The 23,561-nt window shown below is 48.5% G+C and overlaps 1 protein-coding gene across 7 annotated transcripts in view; it reads right to left on the bottom strand.

Moving 5' to 3' along the window:
* Window positions 1-200: 200 nt before the first annotated feature.
* SEC16B (SEC16 homolog B, endoplasmic reticulum export factor) overlaps window positions 201-23,561 on the bottom strand; it is a 56,405-nt gene continuing 33,044 nt past the window's right edge. For all 7 annotated transcript variants that reach the window (XM_038542414.1, XM_038542413.1, XM_038542416.1 and 4 more), the window contains 15 exons: window positions 22,665-22,746; window positions 18,376-18,493; window positions 17,054-17,165; window positions 15,136-15,241; window positions 13,036-13,176; window positions 11,209-11,322; window positions 10,093-10,165; window positions 8,117-8,401; window positions 7,234-7,301; window positions 4,068-4,223; window positions 3,789-3,884; window positions 3,335-3,443; window positions 3,120-3,199; window positions 1,933-2,031; window positions 201-1,289 (listed from right to left, as the gene is read on the bottom strand). In XM_038542414.1, the coding sequence (XP_038398342.1) occupies window positions 1,221-1,289; window positions 1,933-2,031; window positions 3,120-3,199; window positions 3,335-3,443; window positions 3,789-3,884; window positions 4,068-4,223; window positions 7,234-7,301; window positions 8,117-8,401; window positions 10,093-10,165; window positions 11,209-11,322; window positions 13,036-13,176; window positions 15,136-15,241; window positions 17,054-17,165; window positions 18,376-18,493; window positions 22,665-22,746 (1,708 nt within the window). In that variant the 3' untranslated portion in view covers window positions 201-1,220. The remainder of the gene's footprint in view (window positions 1,290-1,932; window positions 2,032-3,119; window positions 3,200-3,334; window positions 3,444-3,788; window positions 3,885-4,067; window positions 4,224-7,233; window positions 7,302-8,116; window positions 8,402-10,092; window positions 10,166-11,208; window positions 11,323-13,035; window positions 13,177-15,135; window positions 15,242-17,053; window positions 17,166-18,375; window positions 18,494-22,664; window positions 22,747-23,561) is intronic.

Below are 23,561 nucleotides of genomic sequence, written 5' to 3'. Positions count from 1 at the left end.
TGTCCATATTTTCTAAATTGAAAAAATAACATTAGAGTAGACTTGGAAGTTAAGAGGATCAGTCCCCAGATTCTCCATTAACAAAGGGCTCTTTCCAGCTGCACGCACCTTATCACACAATGAAACCGTTATTAGAAGCACTTCAGGGAAGTGTGTTCAGTGTGCTCTCTCCCTCCGCAAAAATCAGCCAGAGACAAGCATTTGCTATAAAATCATCTGTTTTAATCGCCATCCACATCAGAACTATAGTACATTAGAGTACAAAACCTGTATGTACAATTACAGATAGAAAAAAATGTTCTTTGTGAGGAGCAATTTGCAGCAAATCTGACAAACAGCAAGAGTCATCCCTATTTTGGGTTTGAAAAGAGAACTGGAAATTTCCAAGATGTCCCCCTCCTCCCTCTGGCTGCACTGACCCTCCAAACATCCATCTGCAAAAGCCTGAGGTAGGAAGGGTGGTATTAACACTATCAGGCACTCCTCCTCCTCTCTTAAGGAAGGGGTGAATTTTTAGGAAACATTTCCCATCATTTATTATACTGATGTTCCATCCATCTGCATCATTAGGTTCGGTAGTTACCATGACAATATGATGCCTACAGCAATCTAACTTGATAGCCAGATGCCAGAATGTGAAAAAATAGGACCAGCTAAGAAAGTGAGAGAAATATAATTAATCTGAAGCACATAAAAATGTGCACAAAACTAGGACCAAGAGGGAAACTGCTGAAATGTCACTGAGGAGGGAGTTCTGACGGGAAGCAATAATCAAGTTTCAGTATATAAACTTTGCTAACTAGAGCCGTGAATTGGTCTAGAACTAAGATTGAGGAATGTGTCAATGTTAGTCATGGAAATTGCTCTGGGCACCTCCCCCAAATAATTGCCTGCCACAGAGCCCAGTGGGTTATCATTGATTCCAGCTGAGGGGTTCTTAGGCTTGACTTTCCTGAGGATCTGAGGCTGTCACCCTGAATACTCCCACCATGGCATTCTGCTCCCCTCCAGTCTGCTGTTCTACCCAGCTTTTCCATCCAGCCCGTGTAGTACCATCCATCATTCTGAAGCTAATGTTAAGAGACTGGACTGGGCTGTGTCCTGGAAGACCCTGTCCTAGTAGAGGCAATAGGCCAGCATGACCCTTTTGGGGGGCCCAATATGGCAGAGGGGCTGCAGATCAAGGAAGGAGACCAGCCTGGGATGGGTGACCATTCTCATCATGTCTGGGTTGGATAGCGGCGCTGAGCTAGGCGATTCGGTCGGTTCAGGCTGGTAGCCATGGAGAGCTGGAACAGAACAAATGTTGCATGAGATTTTAGCCCCAAGAAGGACTCCATCTAGGGCTGGCTGGTTGGACTGAGTTAGGGCATCCTGAGTCTAGAACACTCAAGCTGCATTTGGCTTCCTGTGGTGATATTCTAATTATTTACTTTCACCCAACACCTTCACCTCTTAAATATGGCAAAAGAAATTCAATTTTATGAAGAGGAGAGGCCAAATGAGTACATGAGAGCAGTCAGTCTACCCCAAGTCACTGAAGAGCAGGAAGTTTAGCTTTTCTCAAAGTTTGCAATGATCCCCTCACCCCCAGGATGGAGTGATGGTATCTCCACACCATTGGTACCAACACTTATGTGTCTCTCAAAGACTCAAGACCTGTGAAAGGGCAAGAGTGGTATTAATAATAGTGACATTGAGCATTTTCTGTGTGTGAGGCCCTTCACACACATGCTCCCATTGAATCCTCACACCTACACTTTGAAGTAGCTACTGCCTACCCCACTTTCCAGATGTAGAAACTGAGTCTTACAGACAGTAAGTGATTGCTCGAGAGCCCACATACAGTAAGTGGCAAACTACGATTAAAACCTTGGATCGCCTTCATCCAAAATTTGTGCTCCTAACCTCTCTCCTTCAGGGATCCCTTACCTGGGGCACCTGAGATGGGTTGTAGAGAGGAACGCTTCCTTTCAAAGGGGTTGGGGGAAGCAGAACACCAGGGTTGAAATAAAGCTCAGAGGAAACAGCCTGTGATGGAAAATAATAGAAAAACCCTATTAATCACCACTTCTGATTCCAGAACATCAAGGGGTTCCCTGAGCATTAACTTTGGTCAAGGGATGCAGATGAAAAAGGTTTCCTGATAGACCTTGGGGAATTTAAGCAAACAAACATGATTCAAGTGGGCACCGCCAACCCCTGGGTCTGGGGTGGCGATGCAGAGGCAATGCAGAGGCAATGCCTAAAGCTCAGAAGAAGAAAAAGCCACAGTTATATTGGTAGCATCATAAAAAGTAATATCATATTCTCTGAAAGGCCTAAAATACTACAAGAGTGCTCTAACCCAACCATAAGAAAATAAAAATGTTTTCCTGGCAGTCGGCATGAAATCCATACCATGTGGACAATTCATCAAGAACTTTTTACAGTCCTTGCCAAAGACACTGGTGAACTCTGGGACAGGGAAAGAGGCAATTCTCTAGACTTCACCTGGAGAAGTCATTATGGGCTACATTATGTCTCCTTGAAACTTCCTATGTTGAAATTGTAACCCCAGTACTCCTGAATGTATTTGGAGGTAGCGTCTTTAAGGAGGTAATTAAGGGGGCACCCAGCTGGCTCAATCAGTAGAGCATGTGACTCTTAATCTCGGGGTTGTAAGTTCAAGCCCCACATTGGGTGTAAAGATTACTTTAAAATAAAACCTTGAAAAAAATTTTTTTAAATAAAGGGGTTATTAAGGTAAAATGAGGTCACTAGGGCCCTCAGTCATTATGACAGGTGTCTTCATAAGAAGAGGAAATTTGGACACAGGTGCACACAGAGGGAAAACCATGTGAAAACCATGGCCATCTGAGGAAAGGGGCCTCAGGAGAAACTAACCCTGCCAACCCCTGCCTCAGACGTCCAGCCTCCAGAGCTGTGAGGAAATAACTTTGTTTAAGCTGTAGACTGTGACATTTCGTCATGATGGCCCTGGCAGACTACTACAGAAGCTTTCTCCAGTTCCCCATGAGTCCCTCACAGGATGGCACCTCCAGCCCACAATGAATATTCAGTCCTGACACACACAGGCATCTGGTTGGGCCCCAGGCTCCAGCCTGTGGGCTGCTCACCTCAGGCCCAGACACGCCTCCACTCCCAGTGCCCTCGGCTGCTCCCCCACTGGACGCTGATCCTCCGACTTCACCCTCGCCTAGAAAGCAATGAGTCAGACAGAGCAGTTTCCACTGCTCAGGGCGGAGGAGGCTCCACTCCCAGAAGGCACCCCCAATACCTGAGGAGCAGAGGGAGCCCACAGACAGCCCAAAGGACATGAGGTTGGTGTTACCTGTGGCCCCAGACAAGGTGCTGGTGCCTGGCAGAGACTGGGGCGCTGGGAGAGAGGTCAGTGAGAGGCCGGGGCCAGCCTCAGGAGGAGAAGATGCTCTGGAGGTCTCCTGCATAGTGGAGAAAGACAGGCAGTGTTAGGGGTACTGACTGTTACCAAATGCCGGCTGCCCCTATTCCCACAGTGCCCACAACTGCAGCCTCAACCTCTGACCTTGCTGCTGGGTACTCACCCCGAAACTCCACTTGCCACCCCAAAACTCTAGTGCCACTCTTCTACTCAATAATCAACTACTGGCCTCCTAAAATTAATATTCTCCATCCTGATTTTTAAGACCCAGCTGGCCTTTGCCGATTGCCAGATGCCAGCTCAGGGTCTCAGAGGTTCTGAGGAAACTTCCTCCAAAGGGCCAACAAGTGAGGAAGAGTCCTTGCCCTCACACCCTCACGCTTACCTCAGAGTTGGGACTGTCGGATGAGTCTTCTCCAGAGCTAGATGCGTTGTTGGTGGGCTTCGAGCGAAACCAGCTAAACCAGCCAAACCCTGAACTCTGGAAGGGAAAGAAGGAGATTTAGGGCTTCCAGGTGTGCTTCTCCCACTGACTAGGAGACAGGCCCACTCCAGTATGATGGTGGAGAGTCAGAGGCCCAGCCAAAGCCCAGATTCCCAACCCTACCCACCCCACCACCACCATTTGGAAAGGGAACAGCGGCAACAGAACGAGACCCTCCACCTTTGTGTTCTCTTTCACATCTCCTAGCTTTCCTTTCTGTGTCGGGTTTTGGGAAGATTTTTTATCTGCCTCATCGGAGGACTCCTCCTCCTCCTCCTCCTTGACTGAAGAAGTGGAACTCTCAGAAGTATTTCGTGATCTGGGAATCAGTGGCTCCTAGAGTTAAAGAAAATAAGAACTAACGTTTTTATGGCACTTGACAGGTTATGAAGGCAAGTCACATGTTCTCTGTCACCAGCCCCACTCAGTTAATCTGTGGGATGGCCTTACAGGATCACATTTTACTGATGAGGAAAGAGGGCTTAGCTCTGCAAAATAATGTGCTGAAGGCCTCAAGACAAGGCCAGAACCCAATCCCAGTCCTTGTGTCATCCCTAATCTGATGGGCTTCTAGGCCAGTGTTAACTCCCCACGTTAGCATTCCAGAACTGTGCTGAAGCCTGGAGCAGAGGATGTGGAAGGCTCCTGGTGGAGAAGAGGTGAGATAGGAAACACCCCATAGGGATCCACACACCCAACCACCGACCCTAACTCATCCTAGAGCTCATTCCCAGAGAAATTGCTCACGATCAACTGCAAAATGCACCAGTGGGAAGCAAAATATGCCCATGGGCCTTAAGATTTGTGTGTGTGGTAAAATATATATAGCATAAAATTCACCAATTTAACCATCTTTAAGTGTATAATTCAGTGGCATTAGTACATTCACAATGTTGTATAACCACCACTAATCTCCATTTCCAGAACATTTAATTGACCTCAACAGAAACTCTCTGCCCACTAAACACTAACTCTTCATTTTTCCTCCTCAGAAACCCCTAGTAATCTCTAGTCTTTCTGTCCATGAACTTGCCTCTTTTAGGTACCTCCTATATGCAGAATCACACGATATTTGTGTGATGTAAATGTTAGTATATTTACATTTTATTATTTTTTTTAAAAAAAAAAAGCATAATCGGTACAACCTTTGGAAAATACTTTCCCAAAAAATTGAAAAAGCTTCAATTTTTGAGTCTAGCACTTAATATGTAGTAAATTCTATTCTAAGCACTTTATGTAGAGTGATTCATTTAATCCTTACAACAGTCCTGTGAGGTGGGTTATTATCATCCTATTTTACATATGAGAAAACTAAGACACAGACGGATTAAACAACCTGTCTGAGGCCACACAGCCAGTACATGGCAGAGCGAGGATCCAAACCTAAGCAGTCGGACTCTCCTTCTAGGAATTTTTCCTGGTTGCATAATTCAAGAAATAGACAAGGCTTGCGCGTCCATCACTAGAATGCCCACTGGGTTTTATACACGAGGGGAAGGGAAGGGAATTCACAGAGAGGAGGAAAGAGAGAAAAGGAAGAGAGACACACTTGAAATGTTTAACCATGTGGGAATGATGAACGAAACCTGGAGCTCCTCACTGTGGCCTAGAAAGCCCTGTGTGATCCGGCCTCTCTCTACGGCTCTGGCCTTGCTTCTCAGCCCACTCTCCCCACTTTCTACACACAATGGGTCCCTTGTTCTTTCCTCCCTGCACCAAGTCGGTCCCATTCAGGGCCTGTGCTCTTGCTATTCCCTCCACCTCGCACGCTCATTCCCCTGGCTCTTGTCTGCCCTCATTCTGACCTCTGATCAGGCCTCCCCAGGGGTGCCTTCCCTGGCCACCCCATCTAAAGTAAAACCTTGCATGCACACAGTTGTTTATTTGCCATCAACTCCACTGAACAGAAGGGCATGAGAGCAAGCTTGGTCTGGTTTTTGGGTGTCCCCAGGGATCATACTGGGGACATTCGTTGTAGGAACTCGGGATTTGTGAATGAATGAATGAATGGATGGATGGATGGATGGATGGATGGATGGATGGATGATGGTGCTTTCACACAATGGACTTTATCTATCAATATTAAAAATTATTTGTGGGGGCACCTGGGTGACTCTGCCTTCAGTTAAGCATCTGCCTTTGGCTCAGGTCGTAATTCCAGGCTCCTGGGATCGAGCCTCACGTTGGGCTCCCTGCTCAGTAGGGAGCCTGCTTCTTCACCCTCTGCCTCTGCCCTCTGCCCTCTGCCCTGTGCTCGCTCGCTCTCACTCTCTCAAATAAATAAAATAAAAAGAATTAATTTGAAAAATAAATGAAATAAAAATTAAAAATAACTAAAAATCATTTATGAATGATATGGAAAACCTCATTTAATAGTGTTAACAGGGATCCCTGGGTGGCGCAGCGGTTTAGCGCCTGCCTTTGGCCCAGGACGCGATCCTGGAGACCCGGGATTGAATCCCATGTCGGGCTCTCGGTGCATGGAGCCTGCTTCTCCCTCTGCCTATGTCTCTGCCTCTCTCTCTCTCTCTCTCTCTCTCTGTGTGTGTGTGTAACTATCATAAATAAATAAAAATTTTAAAAAATAATAATAATAATAGTGTTAACAAAATGAAATAAAATTTTATATATACATTTAGAAACATGAGTGATATGTGATTATTTATGATGCTTTTTCTTTTTTAAGTTTTTTATAACAATAATGTACTACTTTTTCAGTCAGAAAAAAAACAAGGAAAGCATGGAAGTTTTTGAGGTCTTGCAGCGCCTACTACTTGAGACATGTATACAAAGTGGCCACTATTTATGTGATCAAAGGTATACAATGCACCCTTCAAGCCAGGCAAAGCTCAAATACCCATTGTTGGCAGAAGGGTGCATCCATTGGGAAGCTAGCTAGCCGGATCAGTGAGACAGAGCCGCATCCTCCACGGCCTTCTAGCCTAACTGAGGAGAAAAGACACAGCTGCCATTGATCCTTCTTGAGAAAACAGTGAGGTAAAAATTACAATAAAGACATAAACATCCAGAGTCTCCCATGACAGGGAGGGGTGTGGTGGTGCCTGGTGCAAGGTGAGGAGTGGATGTGAGAGGTCTCTAAGGCCAAAAGGAAACTCAGCCTTGCCGCTCCTCGCCCCATGGACACTGGCTGGTAGGATTGAATATGAACAAGAACATGGCCCCCGTTCCCACCAAGATGTGGCATAGAAAGAAACGAGAAGAAACAAGGTGCAGTGTGGAAGGGACAGCTAGAGCCAGGTGGAGGAAGGCTAAGAAGTCTGGGCCACTGGAGAAAGCTTGAAGCATCAGAGTAGGCATTGGCATCTGCTGTGCTTTGTCCTCTCACCTGCGGTTTGGAAACGACCTTTTGACCATCAGGATGCTGGAAACTTCCTTGAGATACCGTGTTCTCTACTATGACACAAAACACAAACACAGTGATTGGAACTTGGGCTTTTTCCTTCTAACCTGAGGAAGGAAGGGGATGCAGTCAGCTTTTCTAATCGCAAAGTAGCTGGAGGTCCAAGCCCATGATCCCAAGTGGGTCACGTAAACGCCAAGTCCACATGCACAACCCTCTCGATCCCAGCCGCCCCAAGGCATGCTGGTCACCTGACCTCTACTTAGAACCAAGTCCATTCCTTCAGAATCCTGGAAACCAGGGCCACACGGATCTAGATCACAGGGATCCTCCTGACCTTCCCCTCCATTTGAGCCTCCTGTCCTGGACAGGACACTATCTTAGAAGGTCTAAGATCTAATCCTCTTGTTTGGTTGCCAGCACTCCCCTGGTATCACTCAGCCCTGCTCATCAGGGCCCTGACATCAAGCCCCTCTGTCTCCCATCACCTCATTTGGGGGCAGGACAGAAGAGTGGGTCTCTGCTAGCAACCCCTGACAGTGAGCTCTCAGGTGCAGTATGACAGCTTCACGTCCCTGTCATTCTCCTTCCTCTCTTCTAGGGACTCTGCATTGAGAGGAGGGACAGTAACTATTGTTGGCCTTGTTATGCTTTCCCAGTGGAGAGGCAGACCACAAAGGAAGGGAACAATGTCCCTCAGGAGCATGCAAAGTACCAGCCCCAGGGCTGCTGAATAGTAGGCCCTCCGTGGGGCCCCGCACCCACCATTCAGGGCTTATCGGCTCTGACCCCACCTCTCTCTTCTCCTTCCTCCCCTCAAAGCGCCCTCCCCCACCCCCAGGTTTCCAGCCTTCCTGATAGCTCTTACCAGGGGGTGGGTGCATCTGCTGGGTTTCCTCCCAGGTTCCTCCTCCAGGAGTTACTACCGCTGCCAGGCTACCACTGGTCCCGGCAACCGAGTAAAGAGGCACTGGGACACCCATCTGCCCCACACTTCCTCCTGCTGGGTGGGAGCCGGGCTGGTAGAGAAAGGGCTGTTGTGGGCTGGGCTGGGCTGGGCCCATCTGCTCCAGTGTTGGCCACAAGGCTGAGCGGTCCCCAAGGGCTTCTGAGTCGCTTGGATGTCCCGAAAGATCATGGTAGAAAGTGCTTTCTGAGGACATAGAGCAAAAGGAGGAACTGAGACCTGCAATGTGGCATCAGAAAGGACCCATCACACCAGGACCATTCCTGCCCATGCCCTCTTTGGAAAGAAGTCACAGAGATAGCCTGCTTGATGTGGCTGCCATGAGTGTGATGTAACATCTCTCACTGCTTATGACTTAGAGTTTACAAAATGATTTCCCTCACTACCGTGTATGATCTCCAAGCCTTAAACAAGCATATTGGGAGAAGAGATAGTATCACCTCATTTAACACCACACTCTTGCTTTTGGATAAGCTTTCTCATTTAAAGGATTTCCTGGGACGCCTGGGTGGCTCAGTCAGTGGTTGAGCATCTGCTTTTGGCTCAGGCCATGATCCCAGGGTTCTAGTCATCAGGCTCCTTGCAGGCAGCCTGCTTCTCCCTCCTCCTGTGTCTCTGCCTCTCTCTCTCTCTCTTTCATGAATAAAAAAATATTTTTAAAAAAGGATTTCCTAACGGATTGGGGTGTCTGAAACATAGACAGTTTCCAGTTAAAACCTGAATCAGACCACAGACATGATGGGCTTGCTTTTAAAGAGTCGGAGCATCGGCCCTGGAAGCGAGCGTGGCTGCATTCCTCCATGTGGCCGATGAGATGGACCGTGGTCTAGACATGGGCCGTGATCGGCCCAAGGTCACGGGGCTGGGGTGCTGCTGACCCACATGCTCAACTGGGTGACAAGAGACATAGCTGCTTCCTAGGAGAAACATCATTCAAAAACTCCCAGCCTGGTTCCCTTCCAGTCCTGACCTTCACAGGTTCCATGACAGAGCGGCAAAGCCGAGAAACAGAAACCAAGGCCTGCCTTCTTTGCCCTCCCCTTGCTCACCCGTGAAGGAAGTGCTAAAGGGTGGGAAAGGGCTAGAAGTAAAGAGATGAAGCCCTGTCCTGACCCCACCATAGGAGGGGGGTAGCTGGGCACAGAACCATCTGGGGTAATACTTTCTCCCCAACCCAATGCCCAGAGGGAGCCTGAAGGGAAAGGAAGGATGTGTTGAAAACATCGTGAAATGGGGGAATCCCTGGGTGGCTCAGCGGTTTAGCGCCTGCCTTCAGTCCAGGGTGTGATCCTGGTGACCTGGGATCGAGTCCCGCATCAGGCTCCCTGCATAGAGCCTGCTTCTCCCTCTGCCTGTGTCTCTGGCTCTCTCTCTCTCTCTCTCTCTCTGCATCTCTCATGAATAAATAAATAAAATCTTAAAAAAAAAAAAAAAAAGAAAACATCGTGAAATGTATGGTGCCTGTGTGTAGCAACTGAATGCTCAAAACTCAAAAATGATAGCTCAAAATCAATCTTCCTATGTCCCCAACACCTACATGAAGTATGAACAATCCACCATCTGTGGCCTCAAGAAATACATTCAGCTGGGAAGAAGCTACTAGGGCTGGCGAAACCGTGAGATCACAACACGCTACAATGAGTATGAAAGCCTGAACGTGAGGCAGAAACTCCCATAATGAGGGAACTTCGACGGGTCAGGATGCCTGATGCGCGCCAGAGCTGTAGGGAGAGAAGGTGCCTGGACCAACCGATCAGATTTATATGGGCAAGGCCATGCTCCAGGGAGGGCAAGGTGAGTGTTTTCTCATTTCTGTGTCTCGTATGATCAGGTCCTGAGGGTCAGCCATTCACACGTCAGGTCATCGGCACAGGTACCTGCTGTTTCTCTGGCTCCCGAAGTGTCTGAGTGAGCAGAATGAGGATCCGCAGCATCTCCTGTTACCTTGTGCTATTCGAAATAAAGTAAAATCTCTTTAAGCCACACAAAGAAAAGCAAGAACAGGGAACAATGGTTTAAAAATTAAGCCCAAGGAGCACCTTGGTAGCTCAGTTGGTTAAGTGTTTGCCTTTGGCTCGGGTCATGATCCCAGAATCCTGGGATCGAAACCTGCATTGAGCTCCCTGCTCAGTGGAGAGTCTGCTTCTCCCTCTCCCCCTGCCTATGTGTGCTCTCCCTCTCTGTCTCTCATAAATAAGTAAAAATCTTAAAAAAAAAAAAAAAAAAAAAACACTAAGCCCAAAAGAAACTTCAGAGGGAGTGGTGAGTTAGGGGAGCCTCACCTGATTGCCGAGGGCTCTTGGGTGAGGCACAAGAGCAGGAGCCAGGCCTCAGCCCTGCTCAGAGCTGGCAGGGACCAGAAAACCAACGCCATCCATCGTCTCCCCAAGAAAGGGAAAGTGGGAGGGATCAAATTGTGGAGCCCAGGGTCCCATGTGCACGGGGCATGGTGGGAGTCAGGCCACCGGTGCCTTGGAAACCCCACCCTGTCCTGTCTTTAGAGACGGTGGCAAAAAGAGAATGGAGGTAGTAGCCCTGTTCCAAATATGTTACAATTACTGCCAGCAGCTTTTGCACTTGTCAGAACAAAAACGAAAGGCCTGGAAATCTTTTAAGCAATTGCCCTACATTACATGAAAGTGACACAGGTCCACTGTGATCCATTGTTCCTAACAGAGAGATGAAAGCTTTAATGGTCATAAAATGCATCTTCTAGGACCACAGAGAAGGGTGGCAAGGGAGATCGGCAAGAGGGCCCCAGGGCCTCACAGGCAGACACAGAAAACCATTTCCACCAGAGTCAGGGGAGCAGTGGCTGGGAGGCTGAGTGCCATCCCTTCCCAGGTCAACCTGTGCCTCGTGGGTGCAGGGGGACTTCACGGCCCACCACAGGGTTGGGGATTTGCCAAGGTCAGTGCCTGGCTACCGGGTCCTAGGGGAAGCAAAGAGAGAAACAAAGGTCTCAGCCCCTGGCCCGGATCCAGCCCACTCACCGCTAGCTCCTTGCACCGCCTGCGCAGCTTCACCAGCCAGTCTGGCTCCAGGTCCCTGTCTCCACGGCGTCTCTCTACAACCAAGGGGTCTGACAGCTTCAGTTTCTCTGCTAGCTGTGCCAGGTTTCCAGCCGGGTCAGGGGCGAAGGTAAGAGAGGAGAGAAGGAAAAAGAGACATGGGGAAAGAGGCAATAAGGGAATAAGAGAAGGACAGTGTTAACTCCTTTGCAAATTAGATTACAAAGGATAATTAATTGACGGGTAGCCAATTCAGCAGTTACCTTCCCAAAATTGCAACATAAATAAGCAATTAATCCATCTTGGTGTTAGATGGTCAATAAGATATATAAGAAGAAACTCTCGTTACCCAGCTTTACGTCCCTGCAACTGTCTGCTCTAACAGTGCTTCCCAAACTTTGGTGCTCCCAGGAACCGCCTGGGCTATTGTTAAAATGCTAATTCTGATCCCAGAATTCTGAGTAGGGCCAGAGTCTGCATTTCATTTTTTTTTTTTTTTTTGCATTTCATTTTTATTTTGTTTTGTTTTGTTTTTTTTATTGGAGTTCAATTTGCCAACATATAGCATAACACCCAGTGCTCATCCCATCAAGTGCCCCCCAGTCACCCAGTCACCCCCACCCCCCACCCACCTCCCTTTCCACCACCCCTTGTTCATTTCCCAGAGTTAGGAGTCTCTCATGTTCTGTCTCCCTCTCTGATTTTCCCCACTCATTTTCTCTCCTTTCCCCTTTATTCCCTTTCACTATTTTTTATATTCCCCAAATGAATGAGACCATATAATGTTTGTCCTTCTCTGATTGACTTATTTCACTCAGCATAATACCCTCCAGTTCCATCCACGTTGAAGCAAATGGTGGGTATTTGTCGTTTCTAATGGCTGAGTAATATTCCATTGTATACATAGACCACAGCTTCTTTATCCATTCATCTTTCGATGGACACCGAGGCTACTTCCACAGTTTGGCTATTGTGGCCATTGCTGCTATGCACATTGGGGTGCAGGTGTCCCAGCATTTCACTGCATCTGTATCTTTGGGGTAAGTCTGCATTTCAAACCAGCTTCCAAGGGATGGTCGAGGACTACTTTGTCTTGCAAGATTCTACTCCATCATTAAGTCCCAAAATTCCCAGGCCCCCTATTCTGGGTCCCTGAGCTCGCTGTAACCGCCAGCCTGCGGGCGGACACTCCAGGGCCAGGGGGCCCAGCGCTACACATTGGTTGGCTACAGAATCCAACACTCATCTAAAGCAAAGCAAAAATTGACAGTAGGCTGCTGTTTTACTCTCCAGCTAATGGATTTTTCTTTAGTTAATTGGAACAACTATTTGCCTGATTGTTTTCTTCCCCAGGAACTAAAAGTTGATTTGTTTTTGTTTTCTTTTTAAAACGTATCCCACATGTGATAAAATATTCCATGCATTTAAAAGCATTTTAATAAGGATCATTTCCTGTTTTAATCACTAAACTATATTTTCTAAGTCCAGAGTTTATAATTAGAACGGTTCTCCGTAACGTGCAGTTTTACTGTCCCAGAAAAGCAGTTGCAAGAACAAGTTTCTGGCAGAGCACACGCCTGGTTTCCAGGCTCCCGATCCCACCACCCTCCGCCCATTGCCTGCTTCTTTGTGTGGTGTCAGGACTCTGCTTATCACACCTGGGCATGCATATGTGGTCAAAGACAGCCACGGGCTCCAATTTTCTAGCATGTTCAAAAGAGATGGGATGCAGAGTCTAAGCTGCTTTACAATAGCTTTCTCTGAACACCGAAGATAAAACACCTGCAGAGAACCCTTTGAGAAACTCACCTTGATGAGTTCCACTAATAGCACAGGGTGATCGCTCTCTTCCTGGCTGAGGAGGGCCGTGCCAATGGCTTCGCAGTAATGCAAGGCCTGGGACACGAGGCCATAATCTGCCAGACGGGAAGCATAAAGGAGCTTATATACCTGTGAAGAGGAACAGGGCCAGTGACTCGTCCACCCAGGCCAGGACAGGAGAGAAGCGTAGATAAGACTTCCTGGAAGTCAGCTGACTGCCAGCTTCCGCTAACTCTGCCATCCAAATATCAAGGAGGGCCTCGTGCCATCCTATCTGGGGCATTCTATCTGGCTATGGGCACAATTTCAAATCCAGCCTGCAGGTCCTGCATTGTTGAGAAAGGGATGAGAGTCACATCAGCGCAGTCTCTGTAGGAGACCCGGTCGCCATGGAAATGCGCAGACAACTTACTTCTTCCCAGGAAGCCCACCCATCTGGAAACCCTGGTGGGTGCAGACCCTAGGACCAGGCACCAGCGGGGGGACATATTCAAGAAGAAAGGACTCAGGCGCAGGGCCGGCAAGTATTCGCAGAAGCGTGCGTGGCAGAGCAAGACGGAGCATGAGGCTCTGGGAATCAGACAGGCCCGAGGTCAAATCCCAGCTCCACGCTGGTGTGCCACATTGGGCTGGTCACCACACCTGCCCATGCCTCAATTTCCTCACTATAATATGGGGCTAATAATAAAATTTACCCCGGGTTGTTGTAAAGATTAAATTAGATAAACCACATAAAGGTCTTAGAACAAATGGTAGGTACGCAAGAGATGTGAGCCAGTACCATGGAATTCCTCTGAGCTGCCGTTCGTTTGCACAATGGGGGTAATGGTGCCCACCTCAGGGGATGAGAAACAATCCTCTAAAAACACAAGAGCACAATGCCTGCACCTAAAGCACACTTACTAAAACTCGCTAATCTCCTTACCCTCAGCCCAGAGGTGACTGAAAGGTGGGATGACCAAAGAGATGAGAGAGAGATGAGAAGACTATTCTGGAAGGAGCTGCTCTGGCACGGCTTTGCTGGGGAAGGACAGTCTTCGGTAAGACACTGGAAGAAGATACTAATGGGGTCACTTCCCTTATCATAACTAATTCAGTCATTTTCAAGGTTTGGTTTTGTGCCTTGTGCTGTGGGGTGTGAGTGTGTGTGACTGTATGTGTTGTGAGGTGTGAGGGTATATGTGGGGTGTGGAGTGTAAGTGTGTGTGTATGTGTGTTGTGGGGTGTGAGTATGTGTGACTGTGTTGTGAGATGTGAGTGTGTATATGGGATGTGAGTGTGTGTGTTGTGTATGTGAATGTGTATGTATGTTATGGGGTGAGTGTGTGTGTTATGGGGTGTGAGTGTGTGTGACTATGTGTTGTGGGGTGTGTGTGTGACTATAAGTGTTGTGAGGTGTGAGTGTGTATGTGGGGTGTGGGGTGTGAGTGTGTGTGACTGTTGTGGGGTGTGAGTGTGTGTGACTGTAAGTGTTGTGAGGTGTGAGTGTGAGTGTGTGTGTGTTGTGGGGTGTGATTATGTATGTGAGTGTATGTGTTGTGGGTGTGTGTGTGTTGTGGGGTGTGAGTGTGTGTGTGGGGTGTAGAGTGTGACTGTGTGTGTTGTGGGGTGTGAGTATGTTATGGGGCGAGTGTGTGTGTTGTGGGGTGTGTGTGTGACTACGTGCTGTGTGGTGTGAGCGTGTGTGTTGCCGCGCACCCCGAGCAGAGCAGGCCCTGGAGAAGCCCGAGGGCCGCCGCGAGGACGCAGAGCAGAGACTGGAGCCCCGCGCGCCCCCTGCCGGCCGGAAGCCCCGCGGGGCGGGAAGAGGGCGAGGGCGGGGCGTCTGCGGGAGCCCCGCGGGCCGAGGGGACGCAGCGAGCAGGCCGCCCGCCCGCCCGGGCCAGGGGAGCAGAGCGGGGCCCAGGGCGCGCGCTTCCCGGGGCAGGCGAGGCCCGGGCCTGCAGCAGGGCGGCCGCTTAAAGGCAGCCCCCGGGCCCTAGCACCCCCGCACCCTGCGCCCGAGCTCAGGGGACCTGGCCCCGCCCTCCGTGCCAAAGAGCACCCCTGGAAACGCGGCGGCTGGCGGCCTCCCCTGGGTGCCGTTACCTGGAAAGAAGGGATGAAGGATTGGGGGCGGCCCAGCATCTGACAGTACTCGAAGATTTCCGTCCTCTGGATAGCCTCGGTGGTTGCAAATTTCAAAAACTCTTGACTACAACCAGGGAACAATAATAAAAGAAATTGAGGAGGGGGGCGGGGACATCCTGGCGGCGGCACCAGCTGCCCCATCCACGGTGGGGCTTCTGCCCTGGGCTGGTCCTTCTGCCCTGGTCTGCCGCCTGGAGAGACACTCGGGCCTCCTCCGGAGGGAATGCTTTGCCTCCTCTCGCTCCACCTCCTTGAGGCTGGGGATGGGACGGAACGGTGTCCTGCACCACCCGGGCTGGGCGCAGGGATGGCAGGAAGGCGGGTTCCTCCACCTTCTTTGCTGGAGGGTCCCCTAAGGCAAGCTGCTCCCCCTCCCACCTCGGCGGGGCACTGGGTGCTCCTCTTAAAGATGCTGAGAGCGAACCTAGTGCCCTGAAGGCCTAGACCGTGCACCTGCGCGAGGCCGCACCTGGCCTGAACAAAAGAGAAGAGGGAGTGATGCGGCACCCCAAGAGCCCCGATAAAGGAAGGCGTGGCCGGGAATGGGGCCAAAAATCAAATGACAGTCCCTATGCTGGCTGTCCATTCAGCCAAGGAGGAAGCGGGCTGAGCAACTGTGATCCAAGGGGCTGCCAGACCCCTCCACATGCCCCAACAAAAAGCTCCGTCTTTGAAATCAGGGTCACCCCTGGCTACCTCCAGAAATGCCCTTGGTCGATACAAGTATAAGAGGGAGACGGATTAACCCATAGACATTTACTGCCGCATTTGGCACAGATGGGATGTGACAAGCCAACTATATGCCATCAAAGGCCTCGATCGGAGAGAGCTGGCGGTAAGACTGTACGTTCCCCAGAGGTAGGCAGCTTGGCACAACAGTTAACAGGCTTCGGTGGGTGGGCGATGGGGTAACTGGGTGAAGGGTACTGGCTGTTATATGCAACTGATGAATCACTGAAATCTGCCTCTGAGACTAATGATGTACTATAGGTTGGCTAGTGGAATTTAAACTAAAAATAAACGAATGAATGAATGAATGAATGTAAGGGCTTCTCAGCCTGATGGTCTGGGTTCCAAGTCCAGTGTGACCTCACACTAGCTGTGCTATCTTAGGTAAATTATTTAACCTCTCTGTGTCTTGGTTTCCCTCCTATACAAAGAGAAGATTTAAAACATACCTTATTGATAGGGTAAATTTGTATTGATTAAAGGAAATCGTGCAAATAAAATGACTGGCACCATGTAAGAGAGCCTAGGAAATCTTAACTATGACCAGGGTGTGGAGAAGAGAGATCCAAAACATGGAGGACTGCTAGGAAGCAAGCTGGTCTTTTTGTCCATATTATTTACTGCCTATGGGATTATTAAGATCCTTCTGCGTGAAAAGCCTAATGTGATGGCCAGCAAAGAATAAGTAACAGGTGGGACTTGGAGTAGCTTGTGCACCAAGCCAGTGTAGGGGTGTAAGGAGTAAACATAAACTTCTTCCAATTTCCAGTTCTGCCCAGGGCCGACTCTGAGACAGGCCCAGGGCTGCGTAACAGAGGCAAGCCGCCCTGACTGCTCAGACAAGTCAGAAGAGGTGACCTCTGGTCATGGAGCCAGGGTGCCACCCAGTGGTCAGAGGGGCACAATACACCCCAAAGGCACAGGAGCACAGTTCTGGGAGCAGGACTGGGGCCTGAGGCCCCCTGCTGGTGTGATGCAGCACCCACTGGGCACCTCCCTGCCCAGACCCCTGCAGAAAAGACCCAGAAGAGGGGAGAAGCTGTAGCTGAAATTCACACAGGAAGATGGAAAACGTGAAACCCAGCAAGGGCTAAACCAATCCCCTGGAAAACATCCTTCCCACTCCCATCCCCAGAAGACCACGTACCTGTGACTGCTGCCAAGCAAGGCCAGATGGTCAGTCTTCACGGTGTAGTGACCGAAGGGCACGTGAGCCACGAGGTAGCAGAAGTGAGCTGCCTCCACCAGTCCCTTCCCAGCTGCAGGAGGAGGAGAGCCAGCCTCAGTCATGGAGCATGCCGTGTGGGGACCCACTCTCTGGGCAGGATGAGAGAGAGATGGCACGGCAGGCTGGGGGGGGGGGGGGTTGCCCAGGGGAGAGTCCTCATGGGAGTCAAGGAGTGGAGGGCTCAGGAGTCAGAGGCCGTAAACCACAACCCCCCTCCCACCCACATTCTTGGCTTCAGACATTCCATTTCAGCTCTCTTTGGCCAGAATAGGTCACTAATTCCTGTTCCCCTCATGTATTTGTGATGAGGAATTTACTAAACATGTTAGTCCCTTCCTGGGAGTGAAAAGGAACAGGTGCATACACCTGAGCAAAGAAGTGGGCCATGGGGGAGTAGCAGATTTTAAATTCGGCTTCTTGGGGCACTAATGCTTCTCCTGCAGAAATCAAACATAGGAAACTTTTCCCAGAACTCACAAAAATCATCATAATTACCCACTGGCTCCCATTTCCAGAATGTTCTCCCATACATTTCCCATGACCTCAAAATTGAATTAAGTACTGCGTACGTTACCCAGCACAGTGCCTGGCACCTAAGAAGGACTAAACAAAACCTACCCCCATCTCTAATGGTGCCAAGCAGCGTGCCAGCCGACTTGGCCCACGACCCTACATACTGCTACTTCAGGTTTAACAGAGCGATATGTCACAAAGTTTATAAAGACTGTCATGATTTCTGGATGTTCTTCCCCTGGACCAAATTTGAGAACCACCGATCTGGAACATCCAATAACCCCTAAGTGTTTGTAAGGCCACATTCACTGAGAGAGAACACAAACCACACAATTCCCCAGGGTAGTTCGGGCAAAAATAGAGTTTCCTATCTGTCTGTGCTGGGTCACCGTGCAACCAACCATAATAGGCGGCGAGGTTCCCCATGTGTTAACTCCATCTTCAGGGCGATCTGACCAGGGATAGAAAGCCAGCTGCTGAGAGTTGCTTCCTACGGCAGCACAACCTGAATCTCGAATCTCAGGGGCCTGGCCTGCATTGGCCTGCAGCAAAAATGTTGGGAAATGGAGAGGCAAGAAAGATGCTCCTTTCCCTGGAGTTCCCCAAACACGGAGAGCACAGACCCAGGCAGGCCCTGCATAGTGCCTTAAAGCTTCGGGATAGATGTTTAAAGCTGGCCTGGAGATGCCCGAGAGGAGATGAGGGCAGCTGGGCTGGCTTCTGCTTACCCAGGGTGTCCCCCATGGTGATAATCGCACGCTGGTGCAGCTCCAGGTCCCCGCCCTGATTGGACAGAATCACAGCCAGGTGAGGCCTCCAGTCTCCCCACTGCTTGTCCCCACAGCACTGAAAGACAACAGGCAAAATGGGAGACAAATGATCATGATAGCACTGGCCAGGATGTAGGTGAAGAAAAGTGGTTGGTCTCCCAGATTGGAGTTCTGGGGATGTGCCCGTGCACTGCCCACAGTGCTGCCCTTTGTGGATTTTAAGATCTCCTTTTAAAGGGTCAGACTCCTGGCAGGATGGGTAGGGACACAGACACATGCTCATAGGGACATCCACAGGAATATCGGGAAACAGGTAAATAAAATGACACTGTTGATCACTTCCTGATTTTCACATTTCTTCCTGGTTGCCCCACCCCATCCCAACAGCGAGGGACAAAACCCAGAAAAACACAACAAACCCTGATGTTTCGGTGGGAGAAGGGAGACAAGACATCCTTGACTCCTAGGAAGAATCCACTTAGCCCGTTAGGAGTCAGGGGAGCCCTAAGCCCCTTAATAACTTTCCAAATGGCTTGTGTTTTCTGGTTTTACAAAGGCCTTTCACACACGTCACCTTAGTTAACTTTCACAACAACCCTAGAAGTCGAGTTCCAATTGCCACCTGAAGAATGAGACAGGCCAGGTGGCCCAGCCCAGCACCCAGACCCCATTCATCTTGTTCCCCGGCTGAGGGCTCCCTCTGGTGACAATGCAGCGGCAGCAGAGCTCCACAAGCGGGCAGTAGGGTGCATACAGAGCCAAAAATACCCCACACAAAGGGTGGGGCTTGGGCCTCCCTTCTCTTGAATATAGGGGGATTTCAGGACAGAAAATATCAATAAAAAAACAACATAACATCACAGAAACAAACAGGCCCTGGATTCAACTGGAGTCCTGCCTCTCTTTAATTTTAAGATTTATTATTTATTTGAGAGAAAGAAAGAGAGCAAGTGTGCACAGGGGTGAGGCATTGTGGGTGGGGGGCAGAGGGAGAAGGAGAATCTCAAGCAGACTGCCTGCTGAACGCAGAGCCCCAAGTGAGGCTGGATCTCATGACCCCAAGAGCATGACCTGAGCCAAAATCAAGAATGGGCAACTCAACTGACTGAGCCACCCAGGCGCCCCTTGGAGTCCTGCTTCTCACTAGCTGTGTGACCTTGAGCAAGTTTCTCAAACCTTTTTTCCTCATGTCTTAAGTAGAGATCATCATTTCAACCTAACAGGGTTAGTATTGACAATAAAATAAGATAGCTAGGTAAAAGCACATAGCATAGTGCTTCGCACTTAGTTTGCTCTTTATAAATGACACATAGGTGCAAATACACACACACACACACACACACACACACACACACAGATGAAAACCCAGCCAAAGGAAAGAGGTGATTTGCAGACCAGTCAGTCCATCTTCCAGTTTGTTACATAGAATGGGTAGAGCAAGAGATTGACAATAATCACTAAGATTTGGAAGTCAGAACAATTCGTAACTATTTGGTCTTTGTAATTATCCCAAGGAACAAAAGATGCTTTAACCAACTCCACTTAGTGGTTACTCTTTGTTTATCTGGGTGATGCAACATGAATGAGGGGGATGATGATAGTCAATCGCAAGAAGAGCAGTTCTCACTCACTGCACTCTGACCATGAACCATACCTGGTGCTAAATGTTTCTCCTGTGAACAATCACATGCATTGGGTACTATTATCATCCCCATGTAAGCAGGCCCTTTCTTGCTGGAGCGAAAAGAATGAGCAAAAGAAAAATCCTTGCTGAAAAGAACAAACACTTAGAAGTCATTCTTCTGTCTCTTCCCCCAGGTGATCTGAAAAAACCCACTGTAAAACAGATCTATGGAGAGAAAAAGTGTTCGAGAGACAGCAAATACCTAACTAACTTCAGTGGGTCAAGCATGGTGGTTGATATGTGTTCAGATATTCTCCCTCCTGTAATTTTCACAATAACTCTATTGGTGAGCCATCAAAATGCCCACAAAGAGGAAAACCTGACATTCTGAGATAGGAAAACCTGACATTCTGAGATTAAGAAGGCCAAGTCCACAGAGCAGTAAGGAGCAGACTCTGGATTAACCCGTGATAGAAGCCCACATCTGTGTTTTCTGGTTGCCATGCTTTTCCCACTCATTCCAAGTAACTAAAGACTGGCCTTTTACTGGATGCCACAATGTGAGGAAACTCAAACACTAAGATCAAATACTTAGTGTTTGCACCAAGATGTGCATTGGCATATCACCTCTGACTTCTCAGTTTTCTCACCTAAAAGCAGGGAGCATTTAGCTAACTCTACCATCGCAGGGAGACCCAATGGACCGTAAATTGATTACATCATTTCCTGCTTCATGACATGGTGCAATTTCATAGCTGTGCACAGCCATTCAGCTGAATTGTGAGCACTCTGTGTTCCCATATAGCCAGTGGGCTTTACGATGGGGCATGAAACTCATCATTTCTCTTTTCTTTTCTAAGAATTGTCCCCAAGCAAGAAGAACAAAAAAAGCAAAAATGTGGAGTCCATTTTCATTAAAACTAGGTGTCAGCAAAAACTCAACCTCGAAATATAAGAAAAAGCTGCCAGAAGTAGTAGAGATTGAAAAGAGGTGAGTTCAGGAGGAAGCAGAGAGAGAACTCCAGAAGGAAAAGATCCCACAGTCATCTCCGCTGGCCTGGGAAGAATCAAAGCCTACACAGATACCCACTGAACACTCTTAATCATGCAGAAAATGCCAGGTAGCCTGCAGCATGGCCCTGGCCCCTCCACATCACAAACCTACCACAAACAGCTGGCCCAGGGAAGACTTGACTCCTGTCAAGTAATATGCACAAAATCTGTACAAATTCATTATACAGATAAAAGAAGGGCAGTAACATGGAAAAATAAATGGAAGCTAGAAAGAATACTCGCTGGAAAACTGTTACCACAAAATGAATAAAGAAGTATCACCAAACATTTCATCATGAATTTAAGTAAAATAACGAAACAATTTCTTATGAAGCAAGGACCTAAAGCTGAGTTATAAGAGCCCAAGAAAGAGACTATGGACAACAGGAAGAGGTAAATGTGACCTTCAGAACTCAGGGAAGAAGTGGAAGAAAAGTCAAAGAAATCAAGACGAAAATGGCAAGAGCACAAAAATGAAGAGACATTGATGAAAAAACAGTAAGGGATACACAGGATGGAAATAAGAAAAGAAGGACAAGAAGAAAGAGAGGGAGGGAAGGAGGAAGGAAAGAAAACAAAAAAGTGTTTTTAATTAAAGAGAAAAAGACATATAATCTGCATTTGTATGTGTACATATTCATAGATATATGAAAGTGTATGTACATGGAATTCCTGAAAGAAAACCAGAACATGGAACAAAACAAATATTGAAGATAGATATAATTCAAGAAAACTTTCCTGAACTGCACAATATGAATGTAGATATCAAAAGAGCATGCTTTGCGCCAAGAAAAATGACTGTCCCAGACAGTCAACACTAAGAGACATCCCAGTAAAGTTATTGACTTCCAGGATAAAGAAGGATTCTTTGGGGCAAAAAGATCAAGTCTGTTTTCATAGGAAAACCATCAAACTGGTCTGGGACTTCTGAGCTCTATCCAACTCTAGACAGCATGTAAAATCGAATATATCCAGCTTTGCCAGCTCAGTGCACGGTGGTGGGAAAGAAGGGCAACCTAGCTCTGGGAAGCCTGGGAACGCTGGGCTCTCTCGCTATCCATGCATGCAAAGCAGGCAGCCGTGCTTTGGAATCAGACAGACCTGAGCCAGTCCTGGCTCCGCTTCTCCAAGCTCTGTGATCTCGGGTCATTTTACACCTTTGCACCTGTTTCCACATCTGCAAAATGGTGATAAGAATTCCTACCTCTGTGCATTAACTGAAACGATATGAAGCAAAGTGCTCAGCACAGGGCCAAGTGCACGATAAGTGATTAACAAACAATTATTATTTATTTTTAGTTTAAAGTCATCACCCCTTGGGACACCTGGGTGGCTCAGTTCGTTGAGAGTCTGACTCCTGATTTCAGGCAGGTCATGATCTCAAGGTGGTGAGATCGAGCCCTGCATCAGGCTCTGCACTCAGGGGGAGTCTGCTTAAGATTCTCTCTCTCTCTCTCCCCCACCCACCCCCCAAAAAAAGTTTAAAATAAAAATCGCTAAAGTCATCACCTCATTCCCAAGCGCTCCCCACCCTCTAATGCCCTAGGATGCTGGGGTATTGAAGGAGTACCGTGGCTGCTTGGGGGATCCTCCCCGACATGAACTGGAAGAGGGTCTGCAGGGGGTCGTTGGAAGCCAGCGTGCTGGTGAAGCTGCAGAGAGAGAGGTGACCGTTAATGGTGGCCAAGCCAAGAGGCCTTTTACCTCTTGCCAGTGGGGCAAAACTCCCATACATTTCTATTTGATTTCAGCAGCTTCTTTTGGAACATGGATTTCTCTTTGCTTGTCAGTTGTGCCTCTGCTACATCCCATTTCTGGGGGGCTTGGCAAGATCTTCATTCCACCATACACCCCACATTGAGCTCACTGTTGGGGGTTATTTCCTGATCTTTGGCACTGACACCCTAACTCTGGAGTAACCATTTCTCTAGGCTTTCTTTGTCATGGAAATGATACCCCAACATTTCATAGATCCCTGGAGAACCCCAGCATTTAACCCAAACCTCCCCTCTGTGGGGCCCCCTGCCCAGCAGATCACCCACTCTGACTTCTACTCCTTTGAAGCAGCCCCCTCGTGCCCTGCCCACAGCTCTCAGAGCTGGTTGCTCTGGCTCAAGACGAGCCTGGTTCTGCAGTGCTTTTCCTCACAAGCACTAAATAGCCATTTCCAGTAACCAAAGAGGCGTAGAACAGGGACCAGAAATGATCCTGCTGATGACAAACCGTGGGATATGCTTAACAAGGATATAATAAGCTCTATCGCTGATTTGAGATTTAAGCACACTCAGTAAGAGAGATTTTTCACAATTCACTGGGCCCCATCAAAAATCAATGGCCCAAGGCAAAAAACTATAGCAGAGATGTATGCTCTAACGTGGGGTTGTGGGATGTTCATTTCCAAAACCCAAAGGAAAATCATCCCTCAGAACACGGTCTTTTATTTAATAGCACCCTTGTCTTGGGAGCT

Source organism: Canis lupus, chromosome 7 (assembly GCF_011100685.1).
Source record: "Canis lupus familiaris isolate Mischka breed German Shepherd chromosome 7, alternate assembly UU_Cfam_GSD_1.0, whole genome shotgun sequence".
Classification (NCBI taxonomy): Eukaryota; Metazoa; Chordata; class Mammalia; order Carnivora; family Canidae; genus Canis; species Canis lupus.
This window is presented reverse-complemented; position numbering and strand designations above follow the sequence as displayed.